The sequence below is a fragment of the Melanerpes formicivorus genome, unplaced genomic scaffold (genome assembly GCF_026170545.1).
Source record: "Melanerpes formicivorus ecotype bairdi unplaced genomic scaffold, bMelFor1.0.p_v2 SCAF_18, whole genome shotgun sequence".
NCBI classification, from domain to species: domain Eukaryota; kingdom Metazoa; phylum Chordata; class Aves; order Piciformes; family Picidae; genus Melanerpes; species Melanerpes formicivorus.
The window spans coordinates 9,783,399-9,799,909 of NW_027142370.1; the positions used below are offsets into that span (position 1 = coordinate 9,783,399).

A 16,511-nucleotide genomic window follows, 5' to 3' on the forward strand; every position below is an offset into this window, starting at 1 on the left:
AGGAGCTTTCCCACAGGAAGGCTGTGGTTTCAGATGTGTGCAGAACACAATTCATTGTTAATTGAAGCTTGGGGAGGGCAGATTTAGGCTGGAGATTAGGAAGAAATTCTTTGCAGGGAGGGTGGTGAGACACTGGAACAGGTTGCTCAGGGAGGTTGTGGATGCCTCCTCCCTGGAGGTGTTCAAGGCCAGGGTGGGTAAGACCTTGAGCAAGTTGGGCTAGTGGAAGGTGTCCCTGCTCATGACAGGGGGGGGTTGGATCTGGATGATCTTGAAGGTCCCTTCCAAGCCAAACCATTCCATGAATCTTTTCCTTTAGGTGGTTCACACCATCTGGAGCAGCCATCCCTGTAGTTTCCAAGCTGTTGACCCCACCGCAGGTGCTGGCTGGGCCATGCAAAGACCACACTGAACCTTTGGAGCACGGAATTAAAACAGTCAAGGTGCACCGTGCAGCCCAGGGCTCCTGACTCTTTCTTCTGTGCTCCTGGGAATGGAATTTTTGTCCATTGGGCTGGAGCTGCTCTAAAAAGCAGAGAACAAAAGCTGATCTCAGAAGTGATCCACAGAGGAATAAGTGGCAGGCTCCTCTTTGTTATTCATGTGTGGTGCTCAAAGAGCACTTGAAGTGGTTGGGATTTGCTGCTGAACCTTTGCTTTTTCTTCTTCTTCTTTTCTTTCTGTTGCTGGTGGGGTTTTGGGGGGTAGGGGATTTGTTTGAGCAGTGGCTCAGGCATGCCTCTGTCCTCCCTGAAAGCCACTGCGGCCGGCTGGGACACCAAAATGCTGGGGACCTCAGGGTGCACAGGGGAGTAAAGTGGGCAGAGATGGGAAGTGCTGGGTGGTGGCTGGGGCTTGATATTCTCCAGGGGGCAGCTTGGCCTTTGTCTCTTTACTTCATTCCATTCCTGCCTGCCCCCTGCTCTGTGCCACACGGTTTGCTCTCTGGGTGCTGCTCAGCAGCCTCATTCACAAGCTGGCAGGGATTTGTTTGCTTCTGCGGGCCAGTGACACCAACTGCCTCCCCCGTTGTGTGTGCTTCTGTGGCAGCCCCTGGAGCTGCAGCTAGCAGTGTCCCTGTGAGCAGGGATGAGCTGCTTGGCACGGGGGGCCTGTGACCCTGCCAAGCTAATGGACCATAGCTGTTATCTAACTACTTGTAAAGGCTCCAGTTTCAGGACAGCTTGCAGTTGCTGTGGCCACCTGTAGTACATGGGCAGGGTAGAGGCCACTGCCCACGTGGGACGTGTCAGCCCAGCTCAAGAGCTCCTTTTGAAGGACACTTTGCCTTGGGGAACAACTGCCCTTCTGTGGCTGAGGAGCTGCTCTGCCTGGGGCTGGGTGCTATGAACCTGGCTGTGCCAGGAGAACCTCACTGCTCACACAGGGGAGCAAGAGGTCCCCTGCACCCAGCTGCTCTGCAGGTTGCACCTCCAGCTGGACCAGGGCAGTGCTCTTAGTCCAACCTTCCATTCAAAGCAGGGCTGTTGACAACAGTAAGTCAGGCCAGATCAGCATCTGTCTGGCCAGCTCTTGAAAGCCTCCAGGGGTGAAGTTTCTCCCCCTTCTCCAGTTACAGGTCCCAGAGCTGCCAGTCTGAGCCTCCTGAGCTGCAACTTGGGAACCTCTTCTTCTACTCTTTATTCCTGTCCCTTGCTCTACTACTGGCAAGAAGAGTTTGGTTCCATTATCCAGTCGTTTGGGCTTGGGGACTGTCCATCCTTGAAGATACCCAAAACTGGAGCAGACAGCTTTCAAATGCAGCCTATTCCCAGCAGTGGTTGGAGTAGGGCTCTCCAGAGGTCCCTTCCAACCTAAATTTTGCAATTAGGCTGGACTCTAATAGTAAATTTCTCCCCAGGGGACCTCAGTCCAAGGTGACATGTTAGGAGGTGTCATCTACTAAAGAACAATTGTGGCATCCCAGGTATTGTTGGGAAGTTTTCCAGGCAGGTCTACTTGAGAGTCCTTGGCAGGTTGGAGGAACAAACCAGCACAGGAAGAGTTCTCCAGGCACTGGGTTGGTGTTTCTGGGATGTACCTGTCTTGAGAAAGAAGCTATAAGCTGATGTCCTCTTCTCTTGGGTTGTCAGTCCATTTTGGTGGCTGGAAAACAAAGCTCGTGTCAGCCCCTAGCAGCCGGGAGAACTCCTGGGGATAAAGAGCTGGAAGGCAGTGTGGTAGGAGCAGTGAATCCTCTCAGAGCCAGCAGCAAACCAGTTACATGCTCAAATAGTTCAGCATCTGCTCAGAGCAATTCTTGACAGTGAGGCTGGGCAGACACTGGAACAGGTTGTTCAGGGAGGCTGTGGATATCCCCTCCCTGGAGGTGTTCAAGGCCAGGCTGGATGAGGCCTTGAGCAAGCTGAGCTAGTGGAAGGTGTCCCTGCCCATGGCAGGGGGGTTGGAACTAAATGATCTTGAAAGTTCCTTCCAACCCATTCTAGGATTCCATAAATCTGAAGACATTTGTCTGCAGCAATAATTGGGCATCCATGAAAGAGGGAAGGTGCTGAGGGACAGTGGGGGTTCCCTTCATGAGGGCCCTTGGGATAAGGCAGTGTAGACCTTGCTGTGCCCTTTTCTCATAGGAGGAGGCTCATAAAGATGTAAAACCAGAAGCTGGTCTGAGTCAGTTCCTCCATGCACTCTAGATGGGGCCTTTACCTGTACTGGGGCCAATGGTCTCAGCTATCAGCCACACCATTTACAGTCAAAGGCTTGACCAAAATAGCTCCCAGCTCCTTCTGCTTCTCTATTTTTGTCAATGATCTGCTTCAACGCTGACTCCAGCCTGGCATGGCCACTCAAATCAATCCAGTTGGCTAAGCACCAGTTAGCTGCAGGCTGGTGGAAGCCTGGATCACCTCTCTATATATAAAGTCAGCATCTGAGTGAGTCCTTGGGCTGGGTGACCCTGGGCAGGCTGGCATGGCCAACTGCAGAGTCATGGCTGAGGAAGATGCTCCACCTCAGTACAAGGTTGGTGTCTCCCACGCTGCTGCTCTGTGGTGCTCAGATGTGAAGGGCTGTACAGGGGTGAGTCAAGAAAGTGGAGGCTCTCCCTTCACTGCCTCCCATGCCGGGGTCTCCTTGTCTGCTGAGTGGTCACCAGAGATGGGCTCAGCTTCACTGGTGATGAGGAGTAAGTCAGTGATATACTGAGGCCAATGGATGGGGTTCAACAAGACCAAGTGCTGGGTCCTGCATCTGGGTCACAACAACCCCATAAATGCTCCAGACTGGGAGTAGAGTGGCTAGAAACTGCCCAGCAGAGAAAGAGCTGGGGGTCTTGGTTGATAGCAGCTGAGGATAAGCCACTGTGTGCCCAGGTGGCCAAGAAGGCCACCAGCATCCTAGCCTGGATCAGCAGTAGTGTGGCCAGCAGGACCAGGGAATTGATTGGTCCCAGGTACTAGGCACTGGTGAGGCCACATCTCAAGTACTGGGTGCATTTTGGGGGTCCTCTCTCCTAGAAGGACATTGAGGTGCTAGAGCAGATCCAGAGATGGGCAATGAAGCTGGGGAAAGGTCTGGAGAACAGGGCTGGGGAGGAAACTGGAGTTGTTAAGTCTGGAGAAGAGGAGGCTGAGGAGAGACCTCATTGCTCTCTGTAACTCCCTGAAAGGAGGTTGGAGCCAGGTGGGGTTTGGTCTCTTCTCCCAAGTAACAGGCAACAAGATGAGAGGAAATGGCCTCAAGTTGCAGCAGGGCAGGTTTAGGTTGGGTATCAGAAGAAACTTCTTCCCTGATAGGGTTCTCAAAGACTGGAGCAGGCTGCCCGGGGAGGTGGCTGAATCCCCATCCCTGGAGGTGTTTCAGAGAGGCAGAGCTGTGGTGCTGAGGGCCATGGTTGAGCAGCAGCCTTGGTAGAGAATGGTTGGATTTGATGATCTCCAAGGGCTTTTCCAGCCAGTACCATCCTGCCCTGCAGGAGAGCTGGACACCACACAGATCCTGGCACTTCCTGGGGAGCCTGAGGGCACCACATCAGCAACCTTATTCTTCCAACCTTTCTCAAGCAGTGGTGGCTGGGTGCCCCTGGTCATGGGATGTGTGGAGGGCTGGGTGGTCACCTGGTGAACCAACTGCACATAAAGGAATAAATAAAGACCTGGAGGGTGTCTCAAGTTTAGGACACCCAGAGAGACGGGGGACAGCAGGGCTCCTAGAACGGACAGGAGCAGGTTGGGGTTAAATTTAGCAGCCATGCAGTGCCTGGAAAAGGCTGCTGAGAACTTGGCACCTATCTCCTCAGCTCAGACTGCTCTCCCAAGGAGGGCTGGCAGCCTCCAAGCAGAGCCTTGCTGGTGCACAGCCTGAGCAAGCACCCCCTAAATAACCTGTTCCCTCCTGTGGACTCATCTGCTGAGCCGTTCAGAGCCCTGAGTGTCCACCACAGCCTCTTTGTGCCACTGCTCCAGCCTGCGGAGGGGTCTCAGGACCACAGCAGGAGCAACTGGACCATGAGCTGGTGTGAACAGGTGGTTAGGCCACCACTACCTGCATTTCTGGGGTATGTTCTGTGACCTGTCTCCCACCCCATGGTCCAAGTAGGAGACGCATCTCGTGGGGCAGATGGTGAAAAATCCAGAGGAACTTGTGCAAAGGCATGGAATGACAGGCTGAGGGGTGATGGCTTCAAGCTGGAAGAAGCTGGACTGAGATGAGAATTTTTTCCCCATGAGGGTGGTGAGGCACTGGAATAGGTTGTCCAGAGAAGCTGTGGAGGCTCCAAGCCTGGCAGTGCTCAAGGGCAGGTTAGATGGGACCTTGAGCAAGCTGCTCTAGTGGAAGGTGTCCCTGCCTCTGACACAGGGCTGGAACTAGATGATCTGTGAGGTCTCTTCCAACTCAAACCATTCTATGTGTCTCTGATGCAGCGCCTTGGCACAGCAAGGGGTGGCACTGGGAGCTGCTGGCCACTGGGAAGGAGACAAAGAAAAGGTGATGGTCTTCCCAAAATGCAGGGTGCTGGAGCTGTCTTGCACAGTGCTGAGGGTGCATCAGAAGCCCATCAGAAGCACTGGCAGAGCTGGCTGGCTGGCAGGACCAGCCTTCAGTGGGAACTGTCACTGTGCTTGTCACTATCTGTCAGCCTTCAGAACAGGTGCTGGGCACTGGAAGTGCCAAAGCAGTGCTCAGGCTGTGATCTGCACCTGCAGCCCACGGTGACAGCAGCACAGCCTGGGGGGGGAGGGCCAAGGGGGCTGCCAAATGGGCACAGGCAGCAGAAAAGGGATGGCCCTGGCCAAGCAGTGTGTGTGTGTGTGTGACACAAATGGACTGGGTTGGCTTCAGAAGGGAGCCCACCTCCTGCTGGGACCAGGCAGGACATGTCCTCAGCTGGTGGCAGTCAGTGCTTCAGTGAGGACAGCAGGGAAGGGGCTCCTCTTTTGTGGCCTGATTTAACTGCTGAAGAAAACTGTGCCGGGGAGGTTTAGTTTGGACATTAGATGAAACTTCTTCCCTGAAATGGTTCTCAAAGACTGGAAGAGGCTGCCCAGGGAGGTGGTTGAATCCCCCTCCCTGAGGGTGTGTCAAAGAGGCAGAGACGTGGTGCTGAGGGCTATGGTTTAGCCCCAGCCTTGGTAGCTAGGGAATGGTTGGCATGGATGATCTGAAAGGGCTTTCCCAACCAAAGTGATTCTCTGACTGCTTCCTGTATGGTCCCGAGGAGACATTTTGTTAGAGAGAGCAATGTCTGTGGAGTCATTTCCTTGGAAAATTCTCTGTAGGATTCTGTTCCTCTCCCTGCAAGCAGAGCTCTCTTCCTGATGCAGGACACTGGATCCACTTCTCTGCAAAAGGAGATACTCAAGGGGGTTGCTGGGATTCACCCTGCTAAGCACAGAGCTCCTCCCCAGATCTCCCTGCCTGTGGGGATTTCCACTGAGTGCAGTGGGAATTCAGATACCTTCTGCCCCACCCCAGCCTGGGATGTGAATCCCACCCCTTGTGTCATGGGCAAGTTTAAAGCAGGTGTGGTGGCTAGAAGACTCAAAGAGAGTTTCTTGTCCATAGGGTGAAAGGGCTGAAGGAAAATGCAGAAATGATTGGGGAAGGCAACAGGAATCCCTGGCAGCCCCTGCACTCAGCAACCCACCAGGCCATGCTCCATCAGGGGGTGGAGGGCAGGGGCTGGGGTTATTCCAGGGAGTTCAGGACAAAGAGGGAATTTGCCTCTTCTCAAGGAATTGGATGTCTTGGCTTGCCTTAGTTCAGCAAAGGAATGACAGGTTCAAAACCACCCAGGGTGCTGCAGGAATATCCAGAGCACTCCTTTCAGGGCAGTTTCTGATGGGTAGAAACTGTCTGGAACTGGCTGCTTCTCTTCTACCTCTATCCACTTCATTTCTTTATTTGGGAGGTTAATTACTGAAGCCTCTATAAAAATAGAGGGCAGAAGAGTATCCTGCTGTCAGCTAGGGGCTTCTGCAGCTGCTCTGGATCATGCTGCTGCTGCAAAGCTTTACACCATGGCTCAAACGTGATACCAACAAACCCCCACTACTGCATCACCACAGCCATGAAAGGCACAGGCTGCAGACCACAGAAGCAGAGAATTGTTTGGGTTGGAAAAGCCCTCTAGGATCGAGTCCAACCGTCAGTGACAGACAATGCCAGGACAAGGGGCATTGGGTGCAAGCTGGAGCACAGGAGGTTCCACACCAGCATAACCTGTTTCACCGTGCGGGTGGCAGAGCCCTGGAGTAGGCTGCCCAGAGAGGTTGTGAAGTCTCCTCTGGAGACAATCAGAGAATTAATAAGGTTGGAAAAGACCTCAGACATCACCAAGTCCAACCTGCCACCCAACACCTCAGGACTACTAAACCATGGCACCAAGTGCCACATCTAATCTCTTTTGGAACACCTCCAGGGACGGTGACTCCACCACCATCCAAACCTATCTGGATGTGTTCCTGGGGGAGCTGCTGTGGGAGGGGGGTTGGACTAGGTGATCTTTCAAGGTCCCTTCCCACCCCTAACATTCAGTGAAAAAACAGCCTGGTCCCATCCTGCTGCCACCCACCCCTTAAGTACTGATCAGTATTGATGAGATCCCTCCTCAGTCTGCTCTTTTCCAGGCTAGAAAGCCTTTCCCAGGCTTTCCTCACCAGAGGGACGTTCCAGTCCCCTCAGTATCTCTGCAGCCCTGTGATGAATACGTAAGACAGCTGAGAAGATCACATGGACATGGAATCACTGAGAGCTGGGGATCCAGCATGAGCTATTCCCCAGCTCCCCAGACCTGAGGTCACTTTCCCTGCAGATGACCAGGAACCTGCCCTCCTCCCTCCACCCATCCTGCACATAACTCATGGAATGATTTGAGATGGAAGTGACCGCAAAGATCATGTAGTCCCAACCTCCTGCCACAGGCAGGGAGACTTTGCCACTGGCCCACCTTGCTCAAGGCCTCATCCAGCCTGGCCTTGAGCACCTCCAGGGAAGGCACATCCACAACCTTCCTGGGCAACCTGTTCCAGCGTCTCACCACCCTGTCGTGAATTTCTTCCTCCTCTTCACTCTAAACCTCCCCTCCTCAAGACCACATCCCAGAACCTACCCCAGAAACCCCCCACCAACCCCACCCCATTTCCCAGTGGTGCAATTCAGCAGCAGACACCAAATGCAAAGCAAAAATGTCATCTTTTTTTTATTCTCTTTCAAGGACTATTTGCCTTCTAGTATTGCTGAAGGGATCACCTCCTGGGGAACTGATCAGTACAAAGTCCCTATCTAAAAGTTCAAGTGCTTGTGTTGTACATTCTTTTTGAACCACAGAGAGAGAGATAAAGAAAGGGAAAAATAACCCCAACCCCTAATGACCACAGAGGTGGGCAGCTGCTTGCAGTTGTATCCCACCCTGGCCTTGCTTCAGGCTAGAAAACAATTCAAGTAAGTGAAAGAGTGGGAAACAAAAATGTTAACCTTTAAGGTCACTGCCAGCTTTTGAGCAAAACAGGGGGTGGGGGAAAAAAAAATAGAGGGGGTCCTGAATGTATGGCAAAGAAGATCTGGAGCTGTTGGGGAAGGGGATATTAAACCAGAGCCTCTAAAAGGTGGTGGCAGTTTAAAGGAGGTTGGAGCAGTGGAGGTTTAGTCTCCCCCTTCCGGGATGCGATTTCACTTCTCACATGAAGCTCTTCCAACAACAGCAACAGAGGCCTGCAGCAGAATCACTGTAGACAGAGTGGTGGTTTAGGGAATGCCCTCTGAAAACTCATTTCAAATTAGAAATGCCTTTGAATCTCTTCTCTTTTGGCCTTTTCCCCACCCCCCCCCCCTTTTCTCTTTTTTCCCTCCAGAACTGTAAAAGCCATAAAAATGCAGAATATCTTGGTAGGTTAACTTTGGAGTCAGAATTAGGCCTTAAATGTTCCCCCCCCCTCAAAAAAATAACATTTCACCCTCCTCCTCCCTGGTGTTGTCAGCCATAGGATTGCTCAGCAACAGACTCAAACCAGGTAACAAATGCTTCATGTTGGGTTCTGTTTTTATTGTGGTTTGGTTTTTTTTTCCCCCCCTCCCTCCCCCACCCCACTCCCCCCACCTGAAACACCTGTAAGAGAGGCCCCCAAACCAGGCAAGAGTCAGGGACATGGATTATGCATGGCAAAGGTAATCCTCTAGCAGTTGACTTTAGCATGACTCTGCTCCTAGCACACCAAACTCTCTCGGAGCCTCAGTTGTTTTCGATCTGCTCCAGGTCCAAGTCCCCACAGTCTAGAGGGAAGATGCCTTCCTCAGTGCTCTCACAATCGCTCGTGTCCTCGTCACTCTCACAGACTGCAGCTGCTTGCTTGTAATCCCTCGCCTGGAAGCTCCCTTGGCAGGGGCCGTGGTGCCTGACCTCATCCAGCTGCTCTTTCGCGGGGCTGGAGCCCGGCGTGATGATGCTCATGAGGTCGTTTGAGTCACAGGGGGAGGAGACGATGGTCTTCATCTGCGTGTCGTCGTCCTCATCCTCGTAGTCAAGGGAGCAGAGACTTTTGGAATTTTTTAAAGTCTGCAATCACACAAGGATAAAAAAAACAAAAGAAAATATTAACCAGGAGGGGAGAGGAGCAGAGTAAATTCACAGAATGGGATGGGGCAGAAGGGACCTTCAAGAGCATCCAGTTCCAGCCCCCCTGCCATGGGCAGGGACACCTTCCACTAGCCCAGGCTGCTCAAGGCCTCATCCAGCCTGGCCTTGCAGATAGAATAGAACAGACCAGGTTGGAAGAGACCTCCGTGATCATCACATCCAACCTATCATCCAACACCACCTAAACAACTAACCCATGGCACCAAGCACCCCATCAAGTCTCCTCCTGAACACCTCCAGTGACGGCGACTCCACCACCTCCCCAGGCAGCACATTCCAATGGGCAATCACTCTCTCTGTATAGAACTTCTTCCTAACATCCAACCCAAACCTCCTCTGGCACAGCCTGAGACTGTGTCCTCTTGTTCTGGTGCTGGTTGCCTGGGAGAAGAGACCAACCCCACCTGGCTACAACCTCCCTTCAGGTAGTTTTAGAGAGCAGTAAGGTCACCCCTGAGCCTCCTCTTCTCCAGGCTAAGCAGTCCCAGCTCCCTCAGCCTCTCCTCACAGGGCTGTGTTCCAAGCCCCTCACCAACTTTGTTGCCCTTCTCTGGACACGTTCCAGCAAGTCAACATCTTTCCTAAACTGAGGGGCCCAGAACTGGACACAGGACTCGAGGTGTGGCCTAACCAGCTCAGGGTACAGCAGGAGAATCACCTCCCTGCTCACTGCACTGATTAGGCCACACCTTGAGATCTCCAGGGAGGGGGCATGTGATACCTCTGTCCCTCAGCTAAAGGGCTGAAGTGCCCAGGCCCCTCATATAACTGAGAGCCTTGTGGAGACTCCAGAAGCAGCATTTAAGAGAGGAACAGGCAGCAGAACAAAGATCTTAACAAGTGAAGAGCTGTTCAGTTGTGCCACATTCAAATCACAGAGTGAGAGGAGGGGGGAACCAAGCCAGGGCTCCTCTCGGAGGTGCTAAGAGGCAGGAGAACAAAGCTATGTTAGCTTTCAGTGTGTTGGGGAAGTGACTCCTGCCTCTCACAGCAATGGCTTCATTGCAAGCAGATCCACAGGGAGCAAACCCAACTTTCACACCCATCTTCAGCTTCCTCCCCCAGTTTGTCATTTACTAAGTATTCTGTGTTTGTTGATGGATTCAGAGGAAGCAGGAACATTGCAACACTCCCAGAGCACCACATTCCAGATGCTCATTCTTCCAGAGCACTGGATCATCTTCCCACTTCATCAGTGCATGGCAGCAGCCACAGGAGCAGCTTTCCAAGAGCTCTGGGCGTTTGCATACACAAAACTTCACATCTTCAGAAGAAAGCTGGAGTCAGCCTTGCCTGCAGACAACTGGATGATGGAGAGTGAGGAAACCTCACTGAGGAGATCTGCCTGCCCCCTGGGGTCAATGTCTGACATAGAACATCTTGCAGACAAGCCCATGAACTCTGCAAGTTCATGAAGCTCTTTGGACATCCCTCCAGCAAACCTACAGGGGAAGTTTATTGGAGGGAGGGTTTGGGTAAAGGTAAAAGGCAACACAGTTGAGGTTTAGAGTCCAACCACAGCACAACCAGGCTGAGGAGTGGACAGCAGTACTGCCATGGGATGGCGGCTCAGCATGGTCAGTGTCCCTCCATGGGTGAGACACTGCAGCAGCATCCCCTGAGGACAGGTCAGTGTGGCACTTCCCTCTGCTCTGAGTCTGTTGCACAGCCCTGCTCCTGCTCCAGCACCTTTCACAGCTTGTGTTACATTCCATCAGAAGAAACTTCTTCCCTGAAAGGGCTCCCAAGCACTGGAACAGGCTGCCCAGGCAGGTGGCTGAAACCCCATCCCTGGGGATATTTTCTGTGTGGTGCTGAGGGCCATGGTTCAGCACCAGCCTTGGTAGGGTTAGAGTAGGGTTGGACTGGATGATCTGAAAGGGCTTTTCCAACCAACACCATTCCATCACTCCATGTCAGAGTAGTTAACAAGCCACAGCTTTCAGGCCACAATGACAATCTAGTTTGGACAGACACAAATGAGCCCTCAAGGATTTAGGAGATGCATCTCCAAGACCTGCACCCCAAGATCAAAGCAACCACCCAAGCAGAGGCTGTTACCATAGCTCTGTCAGGAGGAAGTGACCAAAGCCTTTGCTGGCTGGGGTTGGAACCCATATCCAGTTGTGTGTGTAAGTAGCATCCAAAACACCGACAGTGTTGTGCAATCAGAGAGCTCTCCACCTCTAAATTTCACTCCCCTACAAAGCCAGTTCTGGTATGAAACACATTCCTGTTTCCCAAACATTTCTCTGTTGCTCACAGCTTACCCAAGTGCAAACAGTTGAGCTGGCTAAGGGGTGAGAATTTCTCTCATTTCACTGAAATCAAACCAGTAGAGTTTTGGAGTACACAGCCTAAGAGGGGATTTGAATCCAAACCTATCTCATGTCTCTGAAAGTTGTTGTGTATCTCCAGACAGCATTTTCAGGCCTTGAAATCTTCTGTTCATAGAGTATTTCTTTGGTTTGAAAAGCCCTTTCAGACCATCCAGTCCAACCTCTCTCTAACCCTACCAAGGCTGGTGCTAAACCATGGCCCTCAGCACCACATCTCTGCCTCTTTGAAACACCTCCAGCGATAGGGATGCAGCCACTGCCCTGGGAAGCCTGCTCCAGTCTTTGAGAACCCTTCCAGGGAGGAAGTTTCCTCTGTTATCCAACCTAAACCTCCCCTTGTGCAACTTGGGGCATTTTCATAGATTCACAGAATGGTTTGGGTTGGAAGGGGCCTTCAAGATCATCTACTTCCAACCCCTCTGCCAGGGACATCTTCCACTAGCCCAGGATGCTCAAGGCCTTGAACACCTTCAGGGAGGGAACATCCACAACCTCCCTGGGCAACCTGTTCCAGTGTCTCACCACCCCCACTGGAAAGAACTTCTTCCTAATCTCCAGTCCAAATCTCCCCTCTTTCACCTTCAATCCATTCCCCACCTTATCCTGTCACTACAAGCCCTCATCCTGACACTTGTTACTAGGCACAAGACACCAAGCCCCACCTGGCCCTGGGAAGCAAAGGGATCACACTGAAGCAAGCTTTGGAAGTTCTGCTCTGGGTGTTTTAGGGAGGAATCCCCAAAGTTCCTCCTCAAAAGCACCTTTGACTGGCTGCAGCGCTGGGAGCCAGCCCAGGCAGCCAGCTGTCCTGCTGGCAGGTTGGGTGCAGAGCTGGAGAGCTGCCTGCTAGCTGTGCTGAAACCACTTGAATGGGGACTTTTAACCGGTTTCAACACAGCAGCAGAAGCATTCAACTGGTTCTTTGTTTTGTTGTCTCTCTCTCTCTCCCCCCGCCCCCCAACATGTCACAGCCACCGGGCTAAAAATAGGTGGATTTATTATCTCCCAGCACAATCCCGCTCCTTTCAGCAAGCAGAAAGGTAGAAATTGCAAAGCATTCAGGCCCCTGAGCTGGGCCTTGCTACAGTACCACACCTTCCAGGCACAATTGTGCCCAGTGGGGAGCCTAGCAGTACTTGCTCAATGGTCCTGCTTTCATAAAGGACGCTGGACTAAGACGACAAAAGAGTCCACAGTTGGCAATGGATGGAACTCAATCAGCTAAAAGTATTCTTTTGTGTGATGGGAGAAGGAGAAAAAAAAAAAAGAGAAGAAGAAGAAGGGGGGGAGGAAAAAAAAAGAAAGAAACTGGGAGTTTGAAATGAAGTGAGGCGATAAAATGTCTGAATATTAAGGGGAGAGAGGAAAAAAAAAAACCCACCCCAACCACCCACAAAACAACAAAAACCCACCCAACTTTGTCCTGAAAACAATGGTGGGGAAGGAAATCAAAGAAATCTCTCTAGACCCTTGCCATAGAAAGCAAACAAGAAAGGCCCAGAGCAGCCTGAAAGGAAGCTAATGTCTGTACTCTGGGCTAACCAACCCCCCCAGCGCAGAAGCCCCCAGCACATCACTTTCCAGCTATAAAAAGCACGAAAAAAGGTTGGGTTTGGTTTGCTAACAGGACTGCAGCCTCTGCTGCAGCAGGCAAGAGCAAAGCAAGTCGCTGGTGTGTGCTCAAACCCAGGCCACAGTGGCGGCAGCAGCTCTCAGGCTGCTTCCCTGTGTGCTCCCCCCCTCCCCCCAACATCACAGACCCCGGTGCCCCCAGCTCTCCCCCCATTCCTGACTGGGGCTGGCAGATACAGCTGCTCTGAAGAGGTGCAGCTGCAGCAGCTGGCACAAAGCGAGCAGCAGAGGAAGCCTGAAGCCACCAGGAGCCCAAAGCCCATCCTCCTGCTTCTCAGCACCATGAGGGGCTGGGCTGCTCCCTCAAGGCACAGGCTCACAAACAGAAGGAATTCGTCAGGATAATTAATTAGAGCAGTTACCTGGCTTGCTTTCTGTCCCATCCTGAGGCTTCTGCCTGGAGCTGCTTTTGGTTAGAAAAGCCCTCTAAGCTCATCCAGTCCAACCATCAACCCAGCACCACCACGGCCATTAAACTGTGTCCCCAAGTGCCGTGGCCACACGTTGCTTGAACACCTCCAGGGATGGGGACTCCACCACCTCCCTGGGCAGCCTCTTCCAGTCCCTGACCACTCTTGCAGCAAAGAAATGTTTCCTAATCTCCAACCAAAACCTCCCCTGGCACATTTTGAGGCCATTCTCTCTCCTCCTGTCACCTGATTCTAGGGAGAAGAGACCAACCCCCGCCTGGCTCCAACCTCCGTTCAGGAGTTGTAGAGAGTAGTGAGGTCTCCCCCCTCAGCCTCTTTTTCTCCAGGCTGAACACTCCCAGGGTCCCTCAGCTGCTCCTCACCTGACCTGTTCCCCAGCCCCTTCCCCAGCTTTGCTCTCCTGCTCTGTTCACTTTCTGTAGCTCTGTAGATTCCCTGGAAGTTTGACATCCACCTTTGCATTCCCAAACGTGATGCTGATTTCACCAGCTACACCTAGCAGCAGAAAAAGCACTGGATGGGAACAAGACAGAGCAAAGAACAGAGGTTCTGTGCCATGCAATTAGACACTTGCCTCTAATCCCCATTCTTCACCTCTTCAGAGAGAAGACTGCTGCAGTCTGTTGTCAAAGGTAATCCAGCTGCAAAGCCACAGACCCAGTTAAAAATCAACCCAAGCTGGCACAGAGCAAGGTGGTTATGACTTGAAAGTTGTTCAGTACTTTGTCTCTGCTGGATCTTCAAAGGTTGTTTTAATTTTTTTCCACCTGTAGGTGCCCAGGAAGAGAAGCAAACTGACAGCAGCTTGCTCCACATCAGATGCTAAACAGCACTGTGAAGGAACAGGCTTTCATCTGCCACTAGCCAGACTGTTCTAGATGTAAGCCTGCAGTTTTCTGCTGCAGTCTACCACAAAGGTTGATCTATTTATTGGCCTAGATTTTAATGCTTGTACTCTAAAAATCGTGCCACACTGGCCTTCTGAAATTTGTTGATGAACTCTGAGATTTAGACTGGAGATTGGGAAGAAATTCTTTCCAGTGAGGGTGGTGAGACACTGGAACAGGTTGCCCAGGGAGGTTGTGGATGGCCCCTCCCTGGAGGTGTTCAAGGCCAGGCACAAAGCATATGAAATTCAACTTCCCATTTGTTCTAAGCAGCCTCTCCACACCTCTTCCTTCTAGTGGCTCACTGAGATCATCTTAACAACCCAGGAGAAACCCCACAGCTCCTGCAGAGCCATCAGCTCACCCCTCCTGGGCTCAATTAAGTTGTGACATGAAGTGACATCAGAAGCTACGGAGCTGGAGCAGATGAAAGACAAGTTTGTCAGTCGAGAGGCATGCCTGCAAACTGAATTTAAGCAGACAGAACTCTCCTGAGAGGTTTTTACCCCTCCCTTCCTGAATTTTGGTTGGATAGGGGCAGTTTAGGGCAGGGAATTCAGCAGCTGGGGCTCAGCAGTTTCTGCAAGCCCAGCTCCATTCACCACAGGGGTGCAGTTTGTTTCTGAGGACAAACTGGAAGCTAAGCTGGTCATGTACTGCAGTCAGGACCAGGATCCAACACCAGCACTGCCATGAAGGTGAACACATACAGCACTTTTCCCCTTATAAAAGCCAGGCTGACATTAAACTGCATCCTTACAAGTTTACTGGGTGGAATTTTAATTAAGATGTTGGCACCTCACACTCCCCAGTTCAGTGGATTTGTGAACTGCAACCTTTTCCCTTTCCTCCAAGTATAAATCACTCAGGATTTTATTGTAAGAAAGTGGAATTACGCTCTGCAAAGCCCAGGCCCATTTCACCTGCATGTAATTAAGGAGAGCAAGTCTCAACTGCTCCCAAAGCCAGCCCAGCAAGCATCAGTTCCTACAGATGCTGGGAATGAGTCCATTAACTGACCCAGAGGAAGGTCAGACCTTCAGAATACCAGGCTGGAAGGGACTCCCCCCTTGAAGTGTTCAGAATCACCAAGGTTGGAAGAGACCTCAAAGATCAAGTCCAAGCTGGAAAAGAACCAGGAAGGTGTTGGATGAGGCCTTGAGCAACCTGGCCTAGTGGAAGGTGTCCCTGCCCATGACTGGATGATCTTGAAGGTCCCTTCCAACCCAAACTATTCCCTGGTTCTATGACTTGTCACCCAAGACATTCAAACCACACAAGTTGTAGCTGTGCTTCCCCCCAAACTGCTACAGCCACATTCTGACATTCACTTCCTACCAAACTCTGCTTTCAAGTACCAGGAGTGCCTGATGATGCACCAGAGGACAGGATTTAACCCTTGTGGCTTCAAGACCTGCCCATATTGCCTTTGTTTCCTGCCATTTATTTCACCTGTTTTTATAGAGCACTTTGATTTCCTGAGCAGTTTAGCTCAGGTCTTGTTCCTTCATGGCTCTGCCACAAGCTGCAACACCATCCACCACTGGATCAGAGTACAGCCATAAAGCAACTTCAAACCCTAGCATCTTGCTTGTTGTTTCTCCTCAGGTCTAACACAAAGCTGAAGCAATGGGTCAAATTTAGAAGAAACTCCCAAGTGCTGATTCTAAGGCTGCCCTCATTAGGTACTGACAGCCATCAGCCTCACCTCTGTTATTGGGTTATGCTGGCACTCCATCATAACCAGCATTTTAGGGGATCCCATAATTGGGCCATAAAGTCCACTTCTGCCAGGGGAAAGGGGGTGGGAGAGAAAGGGAAACACAATCCCAGCTTAGGAACAGCTCCCCCTTCTCCAGACCAAGTTTCCACTACAGCAACACTTGTCCAAAGCAAAGCCTGAAGATCCTATTACACCTACAAGTGCAACACACACACCCCCTGTACATGGCCTGCTGGAAATCATCTGCTCAGCTCATGCAAACCCCACAGTCTAACAACAAACTCTTGTAGGAGCATTAATTCAAACTGGAGGTGGACTCTCACCACTAATTACTTCCAGAGCCTAGTTGAACACAACACATTTGTTTAAGAGTGAACAGAATTAGCACTGGTCCCCTTTCCATCT

General features: G+C 51.6%; 1 protein-coding gene across 2 annotated transcripts in view; it reads right to left on the minus strand.

Annotated features, from left to right (window-relative positions):
- Positions 1 to 7,628: 7,628 nt before the first annotated feature.
- The window catches only part of FAM53A (family with sequence similarity 53 member A), a 55,255-nt gene continuing 46,372 nt past the window's right edge, over positions 7,629 to 16,511 (minus strand). For both annotated transcript variants that reach the window (XM_068149570.1, XM_068149571.1), the window contains exon 5: positions 7,629 to 9,013. In XM_068149570.1, coding sequence (XP_068005671.1) covers positions 8,690 to 9,013 — 324 coding nt within the window. In that variant the 3' untranslated portion in view covers positions 7,629 to 8,689. The remainder of the gene's footprint in view (positions 9,014 to 16,511) is intronic.